The sequence below is a fragment of the Neolamprologus brichardi genome, chromosome 9 (assembly GCF_056152115.1).
Source record: "Neolamprologus brichardi isolate AB-2024 chromosome 9, ASM5615211v1, whole genome shotgun sequence".
NCBI lineage: Eukaryota > Metazoa > Chordata > Actinopteri > Cichliformes > Cichlidae > Neolamprologus > Neolamprologus brichardi.
In genome coordinates, this window is record NC_142112.1 from 22,761,669 (window position 1) to 22,784,270 (window position 22,602).

Consider the following 22,602-nt stretch of genomic DNA (forward strand, 5'->3'; position numbering starts at 1 on the left):
TCCCTTAAAGCATCAGCTTGATCTTTATTCTGACTACATTTGATATTTTTGTCCCTTTACACATGTTTTTGTCCATTTAACCTCCCGCTGATCAGTTTACATGATTTAATTTCTGGGGAAATAGATGGCTTTACATCAGTGTTGGGTTTAGAGCTTTTATTGACAACAGCAGGAGAAGTAAGAAGTCGGGAACATGAACTCTACATGTGTTCAGTCGCCATGTCCTCATATTGTTTTAAGCTGTGAAGGACATGAGTGTGTTTCAGTTGCCTTCCTCGTGTGGTGGGACCAGTGATTGTAATGTGTGTTACATTGTCCTCATATTGTTTTAAGCTGTGAAGGACATGAGTGTGTTTAAGTAGAAGTCCTCATATGGTAGGACCAGTGATTGTAGTGTGTGTGTTACACTGTCCTCATATTGTTGGGTAGCAGAACTGTACAGTGTTAAGTTTCTATAGAATCTGGTATAAGGAAGTCAGATCCTTCTGTAATAATGTTCACTCATACAAATATGATCTGTAGTTAATTATCTAGTCGGGATTTACAGTACAGAATGTTTCTGACGTTGTATTGTTGTCTTTTGTTGCAGACACCAAGTGCTGAGGTCCTGTCTCAACCTCCTTCAGACCAATTGGTGAGTGACATACCCACTTCATTCTTCCAACAGGTTACACATTATTTTTTTGTATTTGGTATCAAGTATATGTGTCAGTTGGGCCTAGTGCATAAATGAAATGCACTTTGATTGTATTAAAACAATCAGTTTGAGTCAAAGTTAACCAAAATCAACATTAGTATTAGGAGAAAGTAACTGTCTATACCATTTGTTAGTCCAAACTTTCCCTTAAAGCATCAGCTTGATCTTTATTCTGACTACATTTGATATTTTTGTCCTTTTACACATGTTTTTGTCCATTTAACCTCCCGCTGATCAGTTTACATGATTTAATTTCTGGGGAAATAGATGGCTTTACATCAGTGTTGGGTTTAGAGCTTTTATTGACAACAGCAGGAGAAGTAAGAAGTCAGGAACATGAACTCTACATGTGTTCAGTCGTCATGTCCTCATATTGTTTTAAGCTGTGAAGGACATGAGTGTGTTTCAGTTGCCTTCCTCGTGTGGTGGGACCAGTGATTGTAATGTGTGTTACATTGTCCTCATATTGTTTTAAGCTGTGAAGGACATGAGTGTGTTTAAGTAGAAGTCCTCATATGGTAGGACCAGTGATTGTAGTGTGTGTGTTACACTGTCCTCATATTGTTGGGTAGCAGAACTGTACAGTGTTAAGTTTCTATAGAATCTGGTATAAGGAAGTCAGATCCTTCTGTAATAATGTTCACTCATACAAATATGATCTGTAGTTAATTATCTAGTCGGGTAGCAGAACTGAATGTTTCTGACATTATATTGTTGTCTTTTGTTGCAGACACCAAGTGCTGAGGTCCTGTCTCAACTTTGTACAGACCAATTGGTGAGTGACATACCCACTTCATTCTTCCAACAGGTTACACATTATTTTTTTGTATTTGGTATCAAGTATATGTGTCAGTTGGGCCTAGTGCATAAATGAAATGCACTTTGATTGTATTAAAACAATCAGTTTGAGTCAAAGTTAACCAAAATCAACATTAGCATTAGGAGAAAGTAATTGTCTATACCATATGTTAGTCCAAACTTTCCCTTAAAGCATCAGCTTGATCTTTATTCTGACTACATTTGATATTTTTGTCCTTTTACACATGTTTTTTTCCATTTAACCTCCCACTGATCAGTTTACATGATTTAATTTCTGGGGAAATAGATGGCTTTACATCAGTGTTGGGTTTAGAGCTTTTATTGACAACAGCAGGAGAAGTAAGAAGTCAGGAACATGAACTCTACATGTGTTCAGTCGTCATGTCCTCATATTGTTTTAAGCTGTGAAGGACATGAGTGTGTTTAAGTAGAAGTCCTCATATGGTAGGACCAGTGATTGTAGTGTGTGTGTTACATTGTCCTCATATTGTTTTAAGCTGTGAAGGACATGAGGACATGGGCCCTCTGACCACCACCAGTAGGCAACGGGTGAAGTGTCTTGCCCAAGGACACAATGACCAAGACTGTCGGAGCCGGGGCTCGAACCGGCAACCTTCCGATTACAACTCTTGAGCCCCTTAGCCCCTTAATTTTAGAATTACACACTGCCCAACGCTGACTTTTCCTACAATGCAGAGAAAAAAGCAAACAGACCTATTGCATGCATTGATTCTCATATTTCACTGTTACTTTTCAAAGGCTCAAGGACCAAGTATTCTGGGGTTCCAAGCCACACGCTTTACTCAGCTGCCCTGGACAACATGAAGGGCACCTCTGCCTCAATCACCCTGGACAACAAAAACATTAGCAACACTTCACCAAGAAGGGGTAAACGCACCCAAATACAAAATGTTTTAGCTGAATATACTTGTTGTCAAAGGACAAGTTTATTGTTTTCAGACATGACACTGTTGAGAGCTTTTATCATGAATCATTTCATCTTATTTGATTCCCAGCAGAACACAGCACTTCAAATGGTTCATTCCAAGCATCCTTAAAGGAGCAATAAGCAATATCTTTTCACTGCTAGGTGTGCTGTTGTGCACTGCCTGTAAACCAAACCAAAGTCTATGGCTGGAGATCAACACAGAGAGAGGGATTATGACTTCATGCTGTACTCCAGATGTAATTACACCTCTAGTTCTTCACATAGCCATTTTTAATTCCTTCAACCTAAGTATGATGAATTGTGCTTATTGCTCCTTTAAAGTGCTCCAGTAGAAAGCAAGGTTTAAGAACATTTTGCATTCACATTAAGATATTTTCTTTTGTTTCCATTTATGACAGCTGGGAAGGTGAGAATCAAGTGGACAAATGATGAAGTGAAGGTTGCTGAGCGGCACGTTTCACTTCATAACAAGCTGCAAAGTACCAGGTAAAAAGGAATGTGACTGCTGCCTCCAAGCAGAGCCGGCAGCTCTGAAAGGCAGAGACTGGGTTCTCATAAGGTACTACATCCACAACAGGATCATAGCATTAAAAGAAAGATGCAAGAAAAAAAGAAACAAGCAAGAGAGATACTTTGTTACTTCCACAGTTATGTCAGTATTGCAGTTTTCTGTATTGCATTGTTCTTACTCATAAATCTGTGTTTTATGCTGGGTGCTTTTTGCAATTAAATGATAAGAAAGGCAGATAATGTTCCACGTTTTTATTCACATGAACATTCACTACAAAATGAATTAATGCATTACAATATTAAGACTTAAAAAGTAGACTGACCACATTTGACCTATGTCTTTTTTTAAGTCTCTACACAGCTCAGATTTACTGTTTTATTAACACATAAATGTCTGATATTTCTGTCAGAAGTTACCCGACTGGTGAGCATTACTATTGTGCATCCATGCCTATTATATTGTAATCTCAAAAGGAGCCAAGCTAAAAATACAGAACCTACCCTTACCTGGTCCTTATAAGTCATGTATACTTGAAAATTATGTGTTTCCATGGGCTTCACAATTCACCTAAACATGAAATATCAGTGTGTGACCTTATGGTACTCATAAGTCACATAAACCTGACAGTGTCCTCACAAGTAGCAGTAAATTCAGGTTTGACCAAAATTTAGCCCTAGCCAAAATCTCAACAGATGGGCGTGTTCCTGGAAGCATGGGTCAAACCTTTTGTGATTCCCATGCCTCTAGGACCTTCGGAAAGGCACGTTCCCATTTGTCACATTTCTGTCATACGTGCTGATATATCACGAAAACACGTAGGTGTGTGTGTGTGTGTGTGTGTGTGTGTGTGTGTGTGTGTGTGTGTGTGTGTGTGTGTGTGTGTGTGTGTGTGTGTGTGTGTGTGTGTGTGTGTGTGTGTGTGTGTGTGTGTGTGTGTGTGTGTGTGTGTGTGTGTGTGTGTGTGTGTGTGTGTGTGTGTGTGTGTGTGTGTGTGTGTGTCCCCAAATAGCACATGTGTTTCTCACATGACTGATAGCAGTGCCGAATCAGGCTGATGACACGGTGCTAGAGCATGTTTATCAGTATAACACCAGAGTGTACAGAGTACACACTGGAGATTAGAACCTGCAGCAGAAGCATTACACCACCCTCCTCTTATCAAGTCCTGCATATGCATTAAAATGTAAAAAGAAAAATAATAATAAGTCACATGTTTCTGTTTCAGAAGAAGTGTTTTGGGCTGCGCCTGTTGCACTGTGATTGTTATAGTAAGAAAACAGCTGCAGGGCTCAGGTTTACAATTATTTATTGAACCAATAAAAAGAAGTGATGTTTCAAGCACCACTGGTCTTTATTGGTGATCAGGGACTGTTATACTTCACACGTGGTTTTGGACAGGTGGGACCTCTTTGTTGTTCGGCAGTATTTGTAAGTGCGTTGCACTGTATCGGTTGAACAATAGCTGATGTTTTCTTTTCGTTTCTTCTTCTTTTTTTCTCTCCTGCTCAGAGACGAGGGGCCATCTCCTACGACAGCTCTGACCAGACAGCGCTGTATATTCGTATGCTAGGTAAGTGTTAACCTGCTCTTTCTACATACACACAGTAGAGACACAGTCACACTGCTTCAAGACCTCGGAAGGTTTACCTTCTCTGTGATCGTCTCCATTTCTTATTGTTAAAATAAAAGCACTGAGATGCACATTTAAGGGCATGTCCAGAATCCTTTCAATCCCTGGCCTTTTTTAATCTTTAAGTCACGATAGGGTTCAGGGTGTGTGTGTGTGCGTGCATGCATGTGTATCAGTAGTCTTCAGACTTAAAAGTTCAATCAGATATGTGATGAGCATAGGGTTTTTATTTTAACTGTAAATAAACTAAAGCGTCTTTGGCTGAGGTTATTTTTTTGTGTACATATGCGTGCATTCGTGCATGTCCATTCACACTCTCACCCTAAAGAGGATAAGCAGTTTAGAAAATGGATGTGAGGATGAAGGTTCATAGCTCTGCCAGGCAGATGGAGTCAAATGCATCTACGAAGCAGCCAGTTCAGCTCCGTAATCAATAAGGTTACTGGGGATAATGGTACGATTAGAGCCTGGTTATACCCCTGAGGTATGTGTACTAAACAAGGATGCTGTCTTGCATGGAACTTTTGGCACCTCATATCATACTTGTTGGCTGGGAGGTAGCAGCAAAGAAGAAGAGTAGAATTGCTTGAAGTGCTATCCTGTCTGTATTCTTCTTGGATATTTTAGATTGCTGCTATGAAATGTAGTGAGCGGGCAGGGAGCTATCAGTATTAGACGCAGTTCAGCGTCTATATTTGGTGGCTTTCTTGAACTGCTTGACTTATGTGGAAAAAAAACAAAAACAACATATTATTGTCATACTTTGTTTCTTTCCGGGATGATCATGAGTCGACTGCTGCCTAATCTAGTCATAATAACAGCATTTCATTGAGCTGAGTGAAGGAGCTTTAGCTTTTTAATCATTTTACTTAGCTAAGTATGATGGCAGTCTCATATGTCACAGGCATAAAGCATCTGTGTGTGTAGATTTTCAGATTAAATTAAGTGTAAGGAGAGGCACGCTAATGCAGACGGGTGCTGGCCCGGGCCTGGGTTCAGTCTGCCAAGTTAATGCTGATGTGCTTTCAAATAGCAGGACTCAGAGCTTTTGCCTCATCAGTTATAATGACATGACCTACATTCACCCCAGAGCTCCAGCACTAATGCACCATAGGGGAGACGTGGACCCTTTGACACTCAAAACGCACTAATCACGCAAACTCGCGCAGACAGACGCGCTCTGGGCACGAGCACGTGTGTTTGCATCTGCAGATGTGACAGATGTGCATACATATGGGCATATGACGACTGCCTAAAAGTGCATGAATTGTGGTGTTTTTTGTTTATTTTTGCAGAATTCATATTGTGCAATCGAAACTAAACATTCATAAATAGCTTTTCAAAGTAATGTTTAGCGCCACTATGCTGTGAATAGTAATTCTTAGTTTTTGGTATTTTGATAGGAGCTTGTGTAGTATTCAAACAGCTGTTTGCAAGTAAGTAACAAGGTGGTTGTGGGAACACACTGGTGTGACTGCTTTTTTTGTTGTTGTTGATAAACTGATGCACATGTGACACAATTTTAAGTGCTATGCTGGAAGCATACCATCGCACCTTTAATCAGTATACTGCAGTATAGAGTCTTGCTGTACATACAGTGTTGCCTGGAACAACACACTAGCATTTGCTGCATCAGTCATAGCACCATCCTGTCACCTCACTGTGCTCTCACTGCTCTCGACTGCAGCCTACAAGCAAGCAAGCAAGCAGGCCGGCCGCCGTCTGTTAGGTCTGAGTTTGGAGCCTGTCTCTGTTTCTCTGCCTGACTACTAAAACCAGTCACAGATCGGCTATAGATCCTTCTCAGTGGCTCGAAGTACTAATAGTAGAGCAGACTGCCCTGACATGGCATTGCATGCTCAGCTGTTTGACTTGTCTGTCCGTTGAGTTTCCTCTTCTGGAACATGGGAGTGTGTGCTTGTGTGTGACTGTGCTCGCACATGGGTAGTCCTCACTGGGTCTTGGTCAAATAGTATTTTTCACAATCTCTTGCTTGTTTTAGCTTGCTGGGGAGTACAGAGATGATGGGTTTTACCACAGCGTCCTGTCACACGTCACGATTTAGTTCCAAAGCTTCACATAAGAAGGATTATTTCCTTGTTTAGAAAAGCTGAGACATGATTGGGGAGGGGGTGGGGTAGGTTTTCTGTCAACACTCTGAGGTATAATAAATGGTTTTCTGTAGGTTTTCTAGAAAAAAGCAAATTTGAAAGATTTTGTTGATTTTTTTTTTTTTTTTTTTTTTAGGATTCAGTGCTATGAGGCTGTGACAGTGAAGTAAAAGTGTTTGACATTAAAACAATTTAAGCACAAGCTACTAAAAAGGGCAGGTAGCAAGAAACATGGGGAGAAATAGCAGTTTATAATAACAGAAATTGCAAAAATAGCAACTAGTAAGATATAAATATTTGCTCTGTCTTTGGATGTTGCCAGAAAACCAGAGTAAGTTTCAGCTTCTTAAGAATCCAAATGAAAGAAGATTTACTACATTGTCATGTGGTAAAGCCCATCTTTGTGTCACTAAAGCAAGATAAACTCCAGGATATAGCGCCACAAGATTACTAATTGGATGCACTTCTGGACTTCTTTTCACGCTGTATGAATCTTGAGGAAATAAGTGTTGATTTCTTCTAGGAGATGTGAGAGTGAGAAGTCAGGTTGGATTTGAACCGGAACGTAGAAGCTCCCACCCGTACCTGTGCATCGACTTCCGAACACTTCACAGTGAGTACAGCCCGAGCATCTTGACTAAAAAAACCAGCCTCCCCGGTAGGAGTCACAGACTCGTCCTGTCCTGCGTGACTGAAAGACGCCTATGTTCTTGTCTCTGAGGTGTGCCTTACTATAAACCTTGTTTGAGGCTTACAGGTGCACCATAAAGCACCACTTTCATTTTCAATGAAAACGTTTGAGTGTACTTGTTGACATTTTTGACCCAAGATTAATCCTACCTCACGCTGACGTGTTTCTGGATTGCAGCGACAGTTTACTCAGACACAGTGCCTTTTGTGGGGTGTGTGCGTGTGTGAGAGAGAAGGAGGGAGAGAGACCACTGACAAAGCATGTCTGCTGTGTGATCCCAGACGAAAGGCTTATGAGTGGGCGGCTGTGTCAGCAGCAACTGTTTGTGTATTGCTGTGTTGGTGTCAGATCCCCACCAAGCTTGTCCGAGCCAAGTAATTCTCCAGGCCTAACGAGGTTTAGAAATGAACATGCCCCAACGTTGTCGTCTGTTTTAGATGTTGTATCCTTTGTAAAATATCGTGTGCGTCTGTGTGTTTGTGTGCGCAGCACGGCTGGGCTGCGGCTCCACGTCGTCCAGCTATGATCCTGAAAGGCGGGTCCACAGGCTGCTCAGCTTCCAGAGATACCTGCATTCGTCCCGTCTGCTGCGAGGAGTCCCCCAGCAGATACCCCTCCACATCCTCGATGAAGATTACACTGGACAGGCTAGAGTATGGGACTATTTGTAATATTTGGCACCACAATAAAACAGAAGTGCACATTTTCTTTTTATAATTTATTTTTTCCAAACCTCACGTAAAACTCTCTCTTTTCTCTATCGTAGTGCATGCTGGAAAAAGTCGGGAATTGGAATTTTGACATTTTCCTCTTCGATAGGTTGACAAATGGTAGGTAAAATATAATCTGTAGGACTTCTGAGACGTTGTTCTAAATGCCTTGATGCCTTAACTGACATCAATCAGCCACAACGTTAAAACCGCAGTTCCTCCTTGTGACCCAAACAGCCATCGGGGAACGGACACAAGACGTGCAAAGTGAAGATTTTACTCTGTTGTGGACACGGACGGCACAATGTCACGCATGCGCTGTTGTTGCAATGTAATGGCCACTCTACATCCACATGGAGCCTCACACTTGCAGTCTGATTACAAAATTTGCGTGACTTTAAAGGCCAGATCGACACAATGTGGAGGGTGTGCAAGAACTAGAGTGAAGGTGGATGACAAAAAGACCTCTGCCACCTCCTGAGCGGGAGGTGGCAGAGCTAAAAATGCTTTTGTTGGGAATGAGGCAGATTTCAGATCAGATTGAGCAGTTTGGATACAAAGTTAGAGAGGGAAGTCTGAGATTGTTTGGACGTGCAAATAGAAGGGATGAGGGATATACTGAAAAAGGATTTTGTGACAGTCGGACGAAAAAGAAGCAACCTGGCAGGAGGAAAAGACTGAGACCACAGATGCAGTGAAGGAGGACCTGCAGAGGTTTGGTGTGACACATGAGGATAGATATGGATAGAGTAAGATGGAGGCAGATGATCCACAGCGGCTATCCTTAAAGGGACCAAGTAAAAAGAAGAAAAGGTGTGCGTGTCCTGACTCTGAAACAATGTTTCACGAGTGGCATTTATCAAAGTAACACCCACATGAATGACAGCACTGAAGGAGTTGAAACAAAATGATCAATATTCACTCCACCTGTCGGCGGTTTTAATGTTGTGGCTGATTGTCGTGCACACTGACTGGTGAATCCTGACCTCTGGTTGAGATTTAAAGTGTTAGCGCTGGTGCCATCTATCTGATACCTGGCACAGTTTTAGGATTAGCTCTGCAGCTTTGTCACTGTTTTACTTTAAATATACATCAGCTGTTTTATGTCTAAGCAAAGCCCAGGCTTGACAGAAAATGAAATACAGTGCTGTATTATTTAGATTTGTATTAAACTAAACTGAAATTATTTTAAGTGTATTGGTGTGGAGGCCCTATATTTATTTATCTGTGTAACAGGATAGAAGTGCATACTCTTCGGAATTAGCCCCTCCTCCTTTCTGTGTGTACTCCTGTAGCCTCTAAAATCCTCAAGAATATTTTTCCATAAGCTGTTTTCACACATGCACTGTAGCCCTGAATTTCTCAGACTGGTGCCCTGTCCAGGGTGTACCCCGCCTCTTACTGTATGACAGTTGGGACATACTCCAGCACTCGGCAGTGGTGCGTGGGAGAAATGTCAGTCATTTCTCCATTAGCAGGTCTTTTCATCTGCGGGCTGCATAGTACAGTGTCCATGTGATGTCTGATTGCACCAGTGTGCAAATAGCGCAGCTAATACTCTGGTGTATTTACTGCTAGCGAGCAGGCGTGACGTGTGCGCTGCCTCCTCCCCTCTGCGTCCAGTAAGATCCCTCGCGCAAACCACCAGGAGTACTTCCTGTAGTGAGAGCATGTCTGAAGCAGACAATTTGCTGCTGTGTACGACATGTGAGAAAGGATAACGGGGGAAAATATTCCAACTCTCTTAAGCTGACGTGTGAAAGGAGCTTCAGAGATTGTGCTTTGTATTTTCATCATACTCCTTTTTTTGGGTGGGGGCAGCTGGTCTGTGTGAAAGCCAGACTGCAGCAGTGGAGTTCAGGAAGTCAATGGTAAACAAAAGTAATTCGTTTTTTCTACATTCTCTTATTTTTGAACCACTAAGTGCCACTCTCGTAATGAGGATGAAAAGAAATTCTTATCGTGTATATAATTGCACATCCTGCACTGTATAATTGAGGTAACCTCAATCTGATCATCAAAACAGCTTTAAGACATGTTCTTGACCCGTCTCTGACTTGACCCGAGTTAAACTTCAAAAGCAGGAGTTAAGGATTGCAGTGGTGAGAATCACAACTATTAAAAATTAGACAGAGAAGGAGGAGGTGGTGTAGTGGAGGCAGAATTAGGAAAAATGGATGCATCCATAAAAAAAGACTGGCAATAGAAGTGATTATTGTTGTTTTAGAGTTCAGCAGCGTTCAGTTGCAGCTTTTATAGGTGAACTTAAGGGATGAATGCAGAGTGATCATTCTGATTTGACTTCTTGCTCAGGAAACAGCCTGATCACCCTGACTTTCCACCTGCTGAACCAGTATGGGCTGGTGGAGCTCTTCCAGCTGGACATGGTCAAACTCTGGAGGTTTTTGGTCATGGTTCAGGAGGACTACCACAGCGACAACCCGTACCACAATGCTGTCCATGCTGCAGATGTCACACAGGCCATGTACTGCTACCTGCGAGAGCCCATGGTGAGACAAAACACTTGAGCTCTTTTGGGTTTAAGTAGCTAACTCTCACCCAGTCCTTTGCTAGCCACAACAAGGTCCTCTTAAAAAAATTTCTTGCATAGCCAAGGTTTCTTGCTTCAACAGTATTCAACTCACAGTACAGGCTTTCCTCATCAGTTTCTTTCAGTCTAACCAGTGAAAGCTACCATTAAGATGTGCGTTTGATAATGCATCCAAATAAGTGCTCTTACAGACAGATTTTGAATAAAAGTATGCTATATGCAGAGCTGAGAGTTCTTCGGAGAAGGCATTCTTGTATTTTAAACCTTTCTTGCATTATGTTTTGTGCAGCTTGCCAAGTCTCTGACCTCCAAAGACATCTTACTGGGACTCTTAGCAGCTGCCACCCATGACCTGGACCATCCTGGGGTCAACCAGCCTTTCCTCATCAAGACTGACCACTATCTTGCCACACTCTATAGAGTAAGGCAACAAAGCAGTCACTCTTTAGCCTGCCTAACTTATTAGAAGACTTCAGTGAAGGATGTTGTACGATGTATTAAATTAACGTGGACACACAATTTCTCGTTTGTACACCCAGAATACCTCAGTTCTGGAAAACCACCACTGGAAGTCAGCAGTGGGTCTGCTCAGAGAGACTGGGCTGTTCTCCCATTTGCCTGCTGAGGACAGGTTAGTCTGACACTGAGAAACACAAAGAGAACTCAAACTGTGCCACTTACAAAGCTGTGCAGAAACCGTTCTTTCATAAGACTGCTCTTTGCTTTAAAATGTGTTTTCTTAAACAAACATGCTTTGTAATACCTCAGGCTGAACATGGAGAGGGATTTGGGTTCCTTAATCTTGGCCACGGACATCAGCAGGCAGAATGACTACCTGTCCAGGTTTCGCTTGCACCTGGACCAGGAGAACCTGTGCATGAGCACCGCCAGCCATCGTCATTTCGTCCTGCAGGTTAGTATGGTTTAAAAAAACAAAGCTCCTGCATCTCAGCAAACAGCAGGTTCATATTTATCTTTGCTTTTCCAATGCAGATGGCCCTGAAGTGTGCAGATATCTGTAACCCCTGCAGACCATGGGAGCTGAGCAAACAGTGGAGTGAGAAAGTGACAGAGGAGTTCTTCCAACAAGGTTATCTGTCCATATTTTTCTCTAATTTGTTTTGCTCTTTCTTCTCCAGATTGGAGGTCCTTTCTTTCTTCTTGTTTATTAAAGTCTTTGTTACACTCTTGCAGGAGACATTGAGAAGAAGCACAAACTTGAAGTCAGCCCACTTTGCGACAGAGAGATGAACACAGTCGGCAACATTCAAATAGGCAAGGATTTTGGCTCTGTTTTTATTCCCCCGTTATCAATGGCTTGCGTGTAATGCAAATACTCGTCCTAATCAGCATCTGCCACCCTTTCTCCTCCCTCAGGCTTTATGACATATGTGGCTGAGCCGCTGTTTGCAGAGTGGGCCCGTTTCTGTGACACACGTCTGTCCCAGACCATGCTGGGTCACATGGGGCTAAACAAGGCCAGCTGGGGAGGCTTACAGCAGGAGCCGGCTCCGGTCTCCGAGGAGGCAGAGCCCAGCACGGCCTGCGCAGACACAGGAGACGCTGCCACCGCGCCGAGTGACGGCAGCACAGCTACGACCGCAGGAGGAACCAGCTCCAAAGAAATACCTCAGGGAAGCAGAGAATCCTGACACACTCCTTCTGTGCCATTTCACCTCAACCTCGTGACCCCTGGGGGGCCTCAGGGCCTCACAATACACTGAGGGGGTCGGGTGGGGCACCCAGCGGTTTGCGGCCACGCCGCTGCCCCACCCGTTCCGAACACCTAGTTTATGTTTTGTTGCTTTGGCCTCCCATCTTGATAAACCACTGATTTTACTTAATTTATTTAATTTTAATTCCTCTTTTTTTGGCATAGAGCAATACATAGATACCTCATTTGGCTACTGCTGTATTTTTTCTTTTTATTTGCTTTATTTATTTGTCCACTGTAGTTTTGGCATTACTGACTGAACACACCACCTTTTTTTTCTTTTTTTTGAAGTTTGTGAACTTTAAGGGGAAAGGAGTATAAGAACTGAAGAAGACCTTTTTTCTGGTATTTTTTTTAAGTGCCATTTGAAAACAAAGATTTGAAGAATGATCTGAACTGTATTGACTGAGACAACTGGAGTGTTCAGACCTTTCTAAGACTTTGGAGTAATGCCGTTGTTGCATTGGTATTGAAGATTCTTCCTCATGTAAAAACAGAAACAGAAAAAAAAAAAATGTGACAAGCCCAGTCCTTTTGCTGCCTCTACGAAGACTGTTTACGCGTCTTGTTTGTTTTATATCTTTCCGTCGAACTGAAACGAATCACGTCGGCCCCACATTTGCCTTCGAAGCACAGATGTGAAGAAACCACTCATTTTGAACTGTTACCCCCCCACCCCATCCCCACCCCCTGTCAAAGCCATGAGCAGAACCTTATTCAGACACACCAGATGCCATAAATGACTCCACCTGTTCTACCATGTGTTCCTGCACTCCCGAATAACAGCGGCATTCGATGAGCAGCTTTGTTTCCAAGACATCCTGTGAAGGTATTATAGGAAATAGTCTCTTTCTGATGTTTCCACATCATCCAGTCCTGGTTAAACTTGGGGCAGTGGGGTGAGGGTGGGTGGGAACCTTCCCTGCCAGACTGGAGGGTGGTTAGTCACCGCACATGCATCTCACCTGGAAGTCAACTCCACGCAACTCGACTCGCTCAGGGTTTGCAGATGTTTTTTTTTTTTTTTAATTATTATTTCTTTTTTGTAAAAGGGGAGGAGGATAATGCAAGTTTTTTATTATTATTATTATTATTATTATTATTATTATTATTATTATTATTATTATTATTGGGTGGTTAGGATCTAGCTAAGGAGTCTCCCTCTCCTCAGAATGTCTCACAGCCACATGAAACCTAAAGGACTGCTCGACTGATGCCTTACAACTATGCACAAACTATGCTAAGTGACCAAACCAACTCCTGTTCCCATCAAGTGCATGGCGTGCTTGTCTTTTGATGCACTGTCCGATCCCTTTGCCTTTTTGTTGCGAGGAACAACTCCAGCTATCTTTTCTTTTCTTCTTCTTTTGTACGGAAACAAAATTGTCGAGTGAATTTGAACATTCCATTTCTTCGTGTTTGGTTTGTCTACTTTGATTCTGTATAGTGCCACAAGTTGTGTTTGTGTTTATACATTTTGAAAGATAACAGGTGCTTTTTTTTTCTTACTTTAGCTGATTTGTATTTTGCTGTTAAGTGCTGTAAGACTGTTGACAAAAACTGTTTACAATTTGTTGCGACAGCCATTTTTGGGAAGACTTCAGTGTCAAGCCAGATTTTGTAAAGGCTTTGCTGTATTGACCTTTTTGATACATGCCTGTTGCAGTTACAATTTGAATAATAAAACCCGTTGTTGACAAATGTTTGAGTTTTACACCAGTTAATAAATAATCACGTCGATACTGGCAAACTGAAACCAGTAGGCCCACTCGAGCTCTTTTTAGAGGTACAACTTGCTACTACTGGGTTACGACCCCTTTTAACGACCCATAGCATATATTCAACAAGGTACTGGAAAGATTCCTCAGACATTTTGGTCCACGTTGACCTCATGTCGTCACACTGTAGCTGTGAATCTGCTGCTTCACTATCCCAAAGCTGCTCTGTTGCATTGAGATCTAGTGACTATGGGAGCGATTCGAGGACAGTAATCTCATTGTCATGTTCAAGAAGGCAGTTTATGATATGAGCTTTGTACATGGTGTGTTATCCTGCTGGAAGCAAACACAAGACGATGGGTACACTGTGGTCGTAGAGGGGACATGTTTAGCAATGATACTTGGGTAGGATGTGCTGTTTAAACAATGCTCAGAAAGTGTACCAAGAAATTATCCCCCACGTCATTACACCACTAGCAGCAGCCTGGACCTTTGATACAAGGCACGGTGGATCCACGCTTTCATGTTGTTTAAACCCAGTTCTGACCACTGAATTTGTGTTGAATGCTGCATCACAAAGACCAGGCAACATTTTCCCCAATCTTCTACTTTTTGACACCAACTTTATCCTCAGTTTCCTGTTCTGACAGGAGTGAAACCCGGTGTGGTCGTCTGCCGCTGTAGCCCATCTGCTTCAAGGTTCAACAAGTTGAATATTCAGATGCTTTTCTGCATACCTTGGTTGTGTCGAGTGGCTACTTGAGTTACTGTTGCCTTCGGATCAGCTTGCAGCAGTCTGCACATTCTCCTCTGACAACTGCTGATAGATATTTCCTTATTTTCTAACCATTCTCTCTAAACCCTAGAGATGGCTTTGTGAGAAAATCCCAGTGGATCAGCAGTTTCAACAGTCGTGCCATATTATAAATAATTTATATCATCTTTCTTCCTCATTCTGAACTTCAGCAGGTCATCTCGCCTATCTCTACGAGTGCACTAAATTTCTGTCAGGTGTTTGGCTTTTCTATAGATTTGCATTAGCAAGAAGTTGAACAGGTTTTTCTACTGAAGCGGTTAGTGAGTGCGCAATATCAGTTAAATATGTAAAATGCATGTAAAAATTCCCCATAAGGGTTACATCAAAAACAGTTTGAATGGAAGCTGAAATTTATAGAAGGGCAGGCTGTTTAAGGGTACACTGCATGCAGAGATGCAAGTTTTAGAGGGAGTAAATGGGATTTTGTAGTTTCTTCCATGTGAACAGCTGATTAGATATTTGTGTTAAGCAGCTGAACAATAATAGGTTTATAAAATGTTCAGTTTCCAGGTTGACTGTTTTTTTTTAAGTCTGTTATTTCATCTGAAATCACACTGATGGATTTTCAGATAAAAACTCTCAAAATGACCAAATTATCATATAATTTCTTCAACTCACAACTTCTGCAAAAATTACAACAAAACAGGTCAGGATAGACAAATTGTATTTATTAGTTTGATAAATTAACTTTTATGTAAGATAACTTCAACAAAAACAATTACTACTGACGTATCCACTCCACTTTCCCCATGAAAGATAATCCAGCTGATGTTCAGCAGCAATTACATGGCATACATAATAGTCACAAATAGTAACAATGTGCATTCTTTAATTAAACAAAACACTTCCTAAAAACCTCGAATGCCTCTGAATCCAATCCAGACTTGGAAATGTGATGAACCTCTACACGAAAGCAGGATTTATGCAATACTAATGACTTTGGGTACGTTTGTTAAAACATGCTGTCAATACAGAGTTTCGCAGTATCGTGACAGCGTAGAGTTTCTTTAGTGTTGTTGCTGAACTTTGAATCTAGGAGAGTGTTTCCTAGCAGAGGTAGAAACAAAACGCTGCATGTGTCCCAGTACCGTTAAGTATACAGCAGCAGTTAATTTCAAAAAGACAAAAAAAAAGGGACATGAAATGCAAAATTTGGTATTGAAAGGTGAAATCCTGAAGGGCTTCAGTGAAACATCTTTGGTTCTTAAAGGTGAATCACACAGAAAAACATATGCATAATTGTGAACCAGCTAAAGGCAAAACTGGCAACTTGGGAAGAAGATGAAATATTATCCAGCGTCACTGAAACCTGACATTAATTTACACTGAGACGAATCTAAGCCATAATTAAGTGTTAAAAACTAAATTATTCACTTAAACCAAAACATAAACAGATCCTAATCATAAAGTAGTCTAAACGTCAGGCAACAAAGTGCACAAGTCAGAAAATCTTCTTTTCCTATGAACTCTTCAGCTTTTATGCAGTCTTAAAAAATAGGAAGCTGATCAGCCCTGCTGGGGCGCAGGTTTAACAAAACCCAAAGTTTCAATAATAAAATTTACTTTCACTCGAGACTGAGACTGAACACAAAAATTAAGACCTTCAGTTCAACGACAACAAAAAAATTACAATAAAACGTCTTTAAAAGAAAGAAGTTAATATAAGTTAGGAAAGTGCAAAATCAGTCAGGATGACTGGTGAGACTTGAGGTCGTATTCCGGCAAAAATCCCTTGTCCTTCCAAAGAAACAGATTAGATTAAAAGGAATTTCAATGCAAGTACAGAACATCTGGACCTTAGGCTTACATTGTCTGTTCAGACCAACTTTCTTTTTCCAGTTGCTTTCAACATGTGCTGCCCAAACTGTGGAAAAACAGAACACAGCAGAATTAAGTGCATGAGAAATCCGCAGAGCACTTAAACAACTGCATGACAAAAGAATGAATTAAGATCCTGAAATGTTGCTTAAAAATGATATCTGTGCCATCTGAACTGACATCTACAAACACTGAGTTTTAAATATTTTACTCAGCTTTTTTGTAAACCGCTAAGAAGATTTTTTTTTGCCCTTTTATAAAATCAGCTTGTGGTTCTGCTTCAAATTGTTCACTTGTAGCTGAACCAATTAGTGTTGACCAATCAGCATCCTTTAAAGAAACATCAGGTCAGTATGGTTGAAGTTAAAGGATGTTTCAGGTGTGATGAAACATTTTTTCCATTTTACTTATAAAGACAGCAGGAGTGGTTTTCCAACACGCTAACTACACAGGCTGGTAAACATTATCATAGTTAACTGAAAGTAAACTAAAGACTAAAACTGAATATTTAAAAAAAAAAAAACGCAATTTACTGAATTAAAAATGAGAAAAATTCTAAACAAATAAAAAAAAATGATGATGTGATTTTGTCAACTTGGAAAACAGTTGCCAAATACAGTGACATTTCAAAAGACTAACAGTGAAAATAACAAGCAAACCCGCTGTGGACACAACTGAACTCATTTAAAAACAAAAAGTTAAAAGCTAATTCCAAAACACAAAACTTTGAGAACTCCACCGCGAGTTACACATTTTCTGAGATTTGTTTTCTCCTCACCACTCTGTTCTGTAATTTACAGATTTGATTTACTGACGTCAGCCTGTGATAGATGGTTCATCCAAACACCTGCCAAATATTTTCTGACAAGGCAGGCCTGTTACAAACTGTTCTGAAGAACAACTTCATGCATGGTTCTGAGTAACAGACCATCTGGAGTGTTGAGTTCACTTCTTCTGGATAATAAAAGTTGTTTTTTTGTTTGTTTTGTTTTTTTTAAATTAATATAAGCCTCCTTATAATACATCAACATTTCTCACCAGAATGGTTTCTTTTTGAGGCTCCGCTTCTATGACAGGAATTTTGAATTCTTCCGTGTCATCTCGTTCACTGTCGTTTCGATGACGATGAGCAAACTTGCGCTTCAAGGCTTCGGCGATGAGAGCTGCAGCATCTGCCGGCTCCTTGGACTTTGTTTTGGCATCATCTTCTACCAGACGACTGTAAACACACACAGGTGATGGGGCATTTACCAATGTTACTGTAACACACCAAATCACTGAGTGTTTGATTCTTTCTCTGTGAACTCCTCCAAAATTATCAACAAGCAAACCTGGCACACAGGTACGCCATCATACATTTTATTGTGCCATATCGTTCTTATCTGACATTCCACTCTGCTCTACAGTGGGACATTCCGTTCGGTGCTCAACTGAACAAATATGTACGACTGTGGGATTTGTATAAAATATTTGTGTACGTCACACAGGTGCTCTAGACAATGTTTATGCAAAACCTCATCAAGATTAGTCCACTGATCTAGGATGAGATAGGGAACATATAAACATGGGCGCTACTATCACTATAGTACAATGATAACGTCATCACGTTGCCTAGCAACATGCTAAGAAGATCTTAACGTTTACGGCCCTACAACACCTTGCATTATTTTCATGATAACATCATCTAATTTGATTGAATTAGTTGAATTATGCTTTCTGTATTATGAAGCCTGGAAACCACCTAGCAACAGTGACGTGTTTTTAGCCTTTATGCACCTAAAAACACCTGAGGAAAGCATCCTATTGTTTTAATTTCACTACAATAGCCTAGCCACTACATGCCTAGCAACCACCTAGCAACGAGCAAAAATGACCCATTTTTTGGCAAACAACATCTACCACCCCTATTTTTTTTTTCTTTTTTAACTTTTCTCAATGTGATTACACATATCAGTTTTCCAACAGCCTGACCAAAGCACACAATACTGTAATATGGGCATGTAGTAGCTCTGGCACTACATAGGAATGTAGCGTGATACAAACATCTTGAGTAGCAGCAGCTTAATAAAACAGAAGACGACACTATGTGTCTGATAACATGAAGTTGAATTTGAAGTAATGCATGAAGTCAATGACTTAATGGAGATTCATCTTGAATTAGCTTATACTTAGCAAGGTGGTGTCAGATTCAGATGAATGTCTTTGTGTCACACTCTAAAAGCCGTTACACACTGAGCGCAATGCATAAAAATGACAGGAAATTCCAAATTTTATGGAGCCGAACTTCACGTGTAACCAATACACACACACACAGAATGCGTTGCGTTTTTTGCAGAAAATTTGTCCTCAGAAAACAACTGTAAAAACAAACAAAAAATAAAAATAAATGAAGTTTTCTAAATGAGAAAAGGAAGAGGCTGAGATTCTGGATTCATCCAATTGTAACAGCAGCAGCAGGGAAAATATTATGGTTTGATCCAGGAGTTGAGACTGTATCAGCTCTCGTACATATTTTAGGATGTCAGTGGGGCAGTTTGAACTCTTGTTAGCAGAGAGCTAAGAGAGCCGCAGTAGTGCGTGTCAGAGGTAACAATAGCATTGTGTTTTATTACTTCCATATCATTGTATATTCAGTACCGGTGGACAATTTGAGCTATGAGTGCACATGTTGCCAAATGTACCGTTCTGATTGGTCAGATGCAAAACATTGAAAAAATAAATAAATAAATGCCACAAATTTGATCAATGAAATTATATGGCTGGTGTGAACTGCTGCATTAACAAAGGGTGAATCCGAACAATATTTTTAATGCACAAAAGATACGCCTGGATTTTGTGCGTCTGGTGTGAAAGGCCCTTAGCACTTGCATTCACTAATGAGACTTCAAACACCTCAGAAACACTTCACCGGCCACTTTTCATCACTTCCAAATGTATCTCATTCATGTCTTAAGCAGAGGCCTACCTTTTCACTGATCGCAGCTTGACTTTGTTCATGTCCTTTAGGACATCGAGCATGCTGGGGATTTCGGCAGGTCTTGACTCCAAAACTGTCTGGCCGCATGTCTTCTTCCCTCTACGCTCTTTTATTAGTTCAATGGCCGAAAATGTCCGCTGCAGACTTGCGGGTGGGGGTGGAAGAGGGGGAGGTGGTGGAGGTGGTGGGAGAGGTGGCAGGTTGCCACAGGGTAGAGGGGGAGGAGGTGCCCCTGTGGTAGTAGCAGCAAATGTAACACAAAAGAAAGAGGAAAAAAGAAAGAAAATAGAGTATACGCCATGTGACACTCTGCTGCCATCTAGAGGGAAATCTCCATTATTACAGTTAAATATGAAGAGAAAAATAAGAGACTATACGGTCATTTAGTATGTTGCAAAAAATTAAAATACAATTTTAAAAAATTTGTAAGAGAATTGTTAAGCAGTACCTGGCTGTGCACTCTTTTCTTGAGCCAGAACAATTTGTGCAATTTGAGCCCTGAGTTTTTCAAGCTCAGTCTCCAGCGCACTGATCTTCTGAATGGCTTCGTTGTTGGCAGCAGCTGACGCCTGTGAATCCAAAGCTCCATGATGCATACTGGGTAGAGAGTTCTGGTGCTTTAGGCGACTTCTGCGAGGGTGAGGCCGGTGGGCTCGAAACATGAGTCCTGGTGGGATTCCCGACCTGTTTCCATTGCAGATTTGAAATAAAACTGTCTGCTTCTAGTAACTCTTTACAAGCGCTTAAGTCTTCAGCCTGATTCAGAGATATCTTTCTACAGACTATAGTCTTACCTCGGCCTGCTAAAATAGTCGTCTTCATCATCCTCATCCCTGTCGATCCATGCGACATCAGCGAGAGTGGCCACCAGGCAGTTCTGCCTCCTGCTGCCAATCAAGACACCAGCTTCATCATGGTATGGATAAAGCTATCAGAGGAGGATTTTAAAAAAAAAAATGCTTAGAGGGGGGGAAAAAAAAGCCTGATGATAGCACACCAGGCACACATACAACAACTAATGTTAGAAAATCATTCAGTAAAAATAAGGTTAGTTTAGAGGAAGAGCATCTACACATTGTTAATCAAAGGTTCAGGTAGCTCAGTAGGAATTAGTCAGCTCAAGGTTGTTGAAGGTTGCTGAACCAACTGACCTACAGCAGACATACTGCATTCCTCATAGCTACGGAGGGTAGCTGGAGACAGAAGAAAAGAAGAGAAAAGCACAGAGTTGAAGGAAAGTGAAGAACAGCGAGTCAGTTTTTAACATTTTTAAAATGGTAATCAAATTCTTAAAGGTCAGTGTTCGAGTGCTAATCAAATATCCCTTCACCCAAACTGTTTATGGTTCTAAAATGAAAACAGTCAGATGAGCAGAGGTAAACAAAAGTTGAAGAGGGCATGTGATTTTGTCACATGGCAGTGACTCCAGCAGGTAGGAGAGACGTGCGTGAAAACAGATGAAGAGAAAGGAATGACTCATAAAAGAGAGACAACACGTCATTGTCTTAAAAGAAAATGAAAATGAAAAAACTTTCTATTCTAATTTGCTTTAAATAAGACAAAACTTAAAAAAAAAAAAAAAAAAAAAAAAAAAAAGCTCTAATGAGAGTAACTTGGCCTCACCTGAAAATTTACCCTGGGACAGGGTTTAATCGGGAGACTTGTACCAATTCTCCTCACAATACTTCTCGAGGACCCATAAGGCTTCACTGATCCAAAAGCCTGAAACAGAAAAAGCAATAATAATTCAATTCAAAGCAATTGAATAATAACTTAACTGGGTACAGCCAAATTTTTATTCAACTAAATACAGCTCAGTCAATGTGAAACCGTCACCTGACTAACAACAAATATCTGTGTTTAATCTAATTTGTCACATACCAGGTCCATTTCCATCCTTGCATACTCTTTGCTCATTCTTGTCGGTGCGTTTCAAGGGTACACTGGCACACGTGCCAACATCAACATCATTATCACCAACCAGTCATCTAGAAGAAATACAGAACAAGAGTGAGAAAGTCAGTTTCAACCACCATCAAACACAACACTTTAAAACAACAACAATGGAAGAACTTTGTGTATCTACAGTATAACAGCGTTAAGATGCTCTGGAACAATAAATAATAAATCTCTGCTATGTTAAAATTTAGAAACGATTTTTCCCCCTAAAATTTACAATGGTTTTTTCTTTTTGCAATTTGGCTGCTCTTACATTGTAAATCCTCACTGATATGAATATTTATATGTTTCCCTTTCTATATAACATTAATAAGCCAGAAATTCTCCTTCTCTTATTACCGAAACAGGATAAGCGTGGGAACAAGCGCTTTGAGCCTAACACAGACCAACATATCTATAGAGTGTATGATTAAGCTAAATGAGTGAGTCTCAACTTTAGCGGGCATTTATGCTAACCGGCTAATGATAGCAGCTGGCAAGCTAATACAATCCGATGAATTTTATAAGGATTTGACCTAGAAACACACATTTATAATAATTTATAACGTACCCGAGACAATTATCACCACGTGTTTTTATATTGTATTCACATCCAAAGATCAGTATGTGCCTTACTTCCATTCCAACTTACCGGACTTGCGCTTGTAGAATAACTTTCTCAATTTTTCCACCTTGTCAACACGACGGACATGGACAGCGAATAGTGGCTAACATAGTAGGACCTAAGGAATGCGTTTTGAACCAATTGAAAAAAACGATTACGTAGATTAACCTCACGATTGGTTATTATAATTGATTGGCAAAGAAAGTCACCAATTAGCATTGAACTCTAAAACATATCTGTCTCGTGATTTGCTATCACGACAGTCCATTCTACCAGACCATCCAACCACATGCTAGCAAATATGTGGACGTTCGTTATAGTTCCCT

The 22,602-nt window shown here is 40.8% G+C and overlaps 2 protein-coding genes across 8 annotated transcripts in view; one reads left to right on the forward strand and one right to left on the reverse strand.

Annotated features, from left to right (window-relative positions):
• Positions 1 to 14,075, forward strand: part of pde7a (phosphodiesterase 7A) — a 31,964-nt gene extending 17,889 nt beyond the window's left edge. The window contains exons 1-13 of one of the 7 annotated variants that reach the window (XM_035909433.2): positions 3,918 to 4,374; positions 4,486 to 4,546; positions 6,010 to 6,042; positions 7,241 to 7,330; positions 7,898 to 8,061; positions 8,175 to 8,238; positions 10,432 to 10,628; positions 10,959 to 11,090; positions 11,209 to 11,300; positions 11,438 to 11,582; positions 11,663 to 11,759; positions 11,864 to 11,944; positions 12,047 to 14,075. In XM_035909433.2, the coding sequence (XP_035765326.1) occupies positions 4,306 to 4,374; positions 4,486 to 4,546; positions 6,010 to 6,042; positions 7,241 to 7,330; positions 7,898 to 8,061; positions 8,175 to 8,238; positions 10,432 to 10,628; positions 10,959 to 11,090; positions 11,209 to 11,300; positions 11,438 to 11,582; positions 11,663 to 11,759; positions 11,864 to 11,944; positions 12,047 to 12,321 (1,500 nt within the window). In that variant the 5' untranslated portion in view covers positions 3,918 to 4,305 and the 3' untranslated portion in view covers positions 12,322 to 14,075. Of the gene's footprint in view, positions 1 to 3,917; positions 4,375 to 4,485; positions 4,547 to 6,009; positions 6,043 to 7,240; positions 7,331 to 7,897; positions 8,062 to 8,174; positions 8,239 to 10,431; positions 10,629 to 10,958; positions 11,091 to 11,208; positions 11,301 to 11,437; positions 11,583 to 11,662; positions 11,760 to 11,863; positions 11,945 to 12,046 lie in introns of those variants that run through there. The other 6 variants (XM_006794571.3, XM_006794574.3, XM_006794572.3 and 3 more) reach the window with 6 other exon arrangements.
• A 1,490-nt stretch (positions 14,076 to 15,565) lies between these two features.
• On the reverse strand, positions 15,566 to 22,384 carry mtfr1 (mitochondrial fission regulator 1). The gene is made up of 8 exons (XM_006794570.2): positions 22,304 to 22,384; positions 21,595 to 21,701; positions 21,337 to 21,435; positions 20,508 to 20,641; positions 20,162 to 20,397; positions 19,702 to 19,945; positions 17,775 to 17,955; positions 15,566 to 16,782 (listed from the first exon to the last, which is right to left on the reverse strand). Exons 2-8 carry the CDS (start codon positions 21,628 to 21,630, stop codon positions 16,735 to 16,737), a joined length of 978 nt encoding a protein of 325 aa, XP_006794633.1. The 5' UTR covers positions 21,631 to 21,701; positions 22,304 to 22,384; the 3' UTR covers positions 15,566 to 16,734.
• Between the last annotated feature and the right edge of the window lie 218 nt (positions 22,385 to 22,602).

What these genes read in the sequence shown, in the direction of transcription:
- mtfr1 (XM_006794570.2), bottom strand. Translation starts at nt 21,630, where the DNA reads ATGAGCAAAGAGTATGCAAGGATGGAAATGGACCTG. An exon ending in GACTATTTTAGCAGGCCGAG is followed by an intron (nt 20,398 to 20,507) that starts GTAAGACTATAG and finishes CAATGGAAACAG; the next exon opens with GTCGGGAATCCCACCAGGAC. An exon ending in AGAAAAGAGTGCACAGCCAG is followed by an intron (nt 19,946 to 20,161) that starts GTACTGCTTAAC and finishes CTACTACCACAG; the next exon opens with GGGCACCTCCTCCCCCTCTA.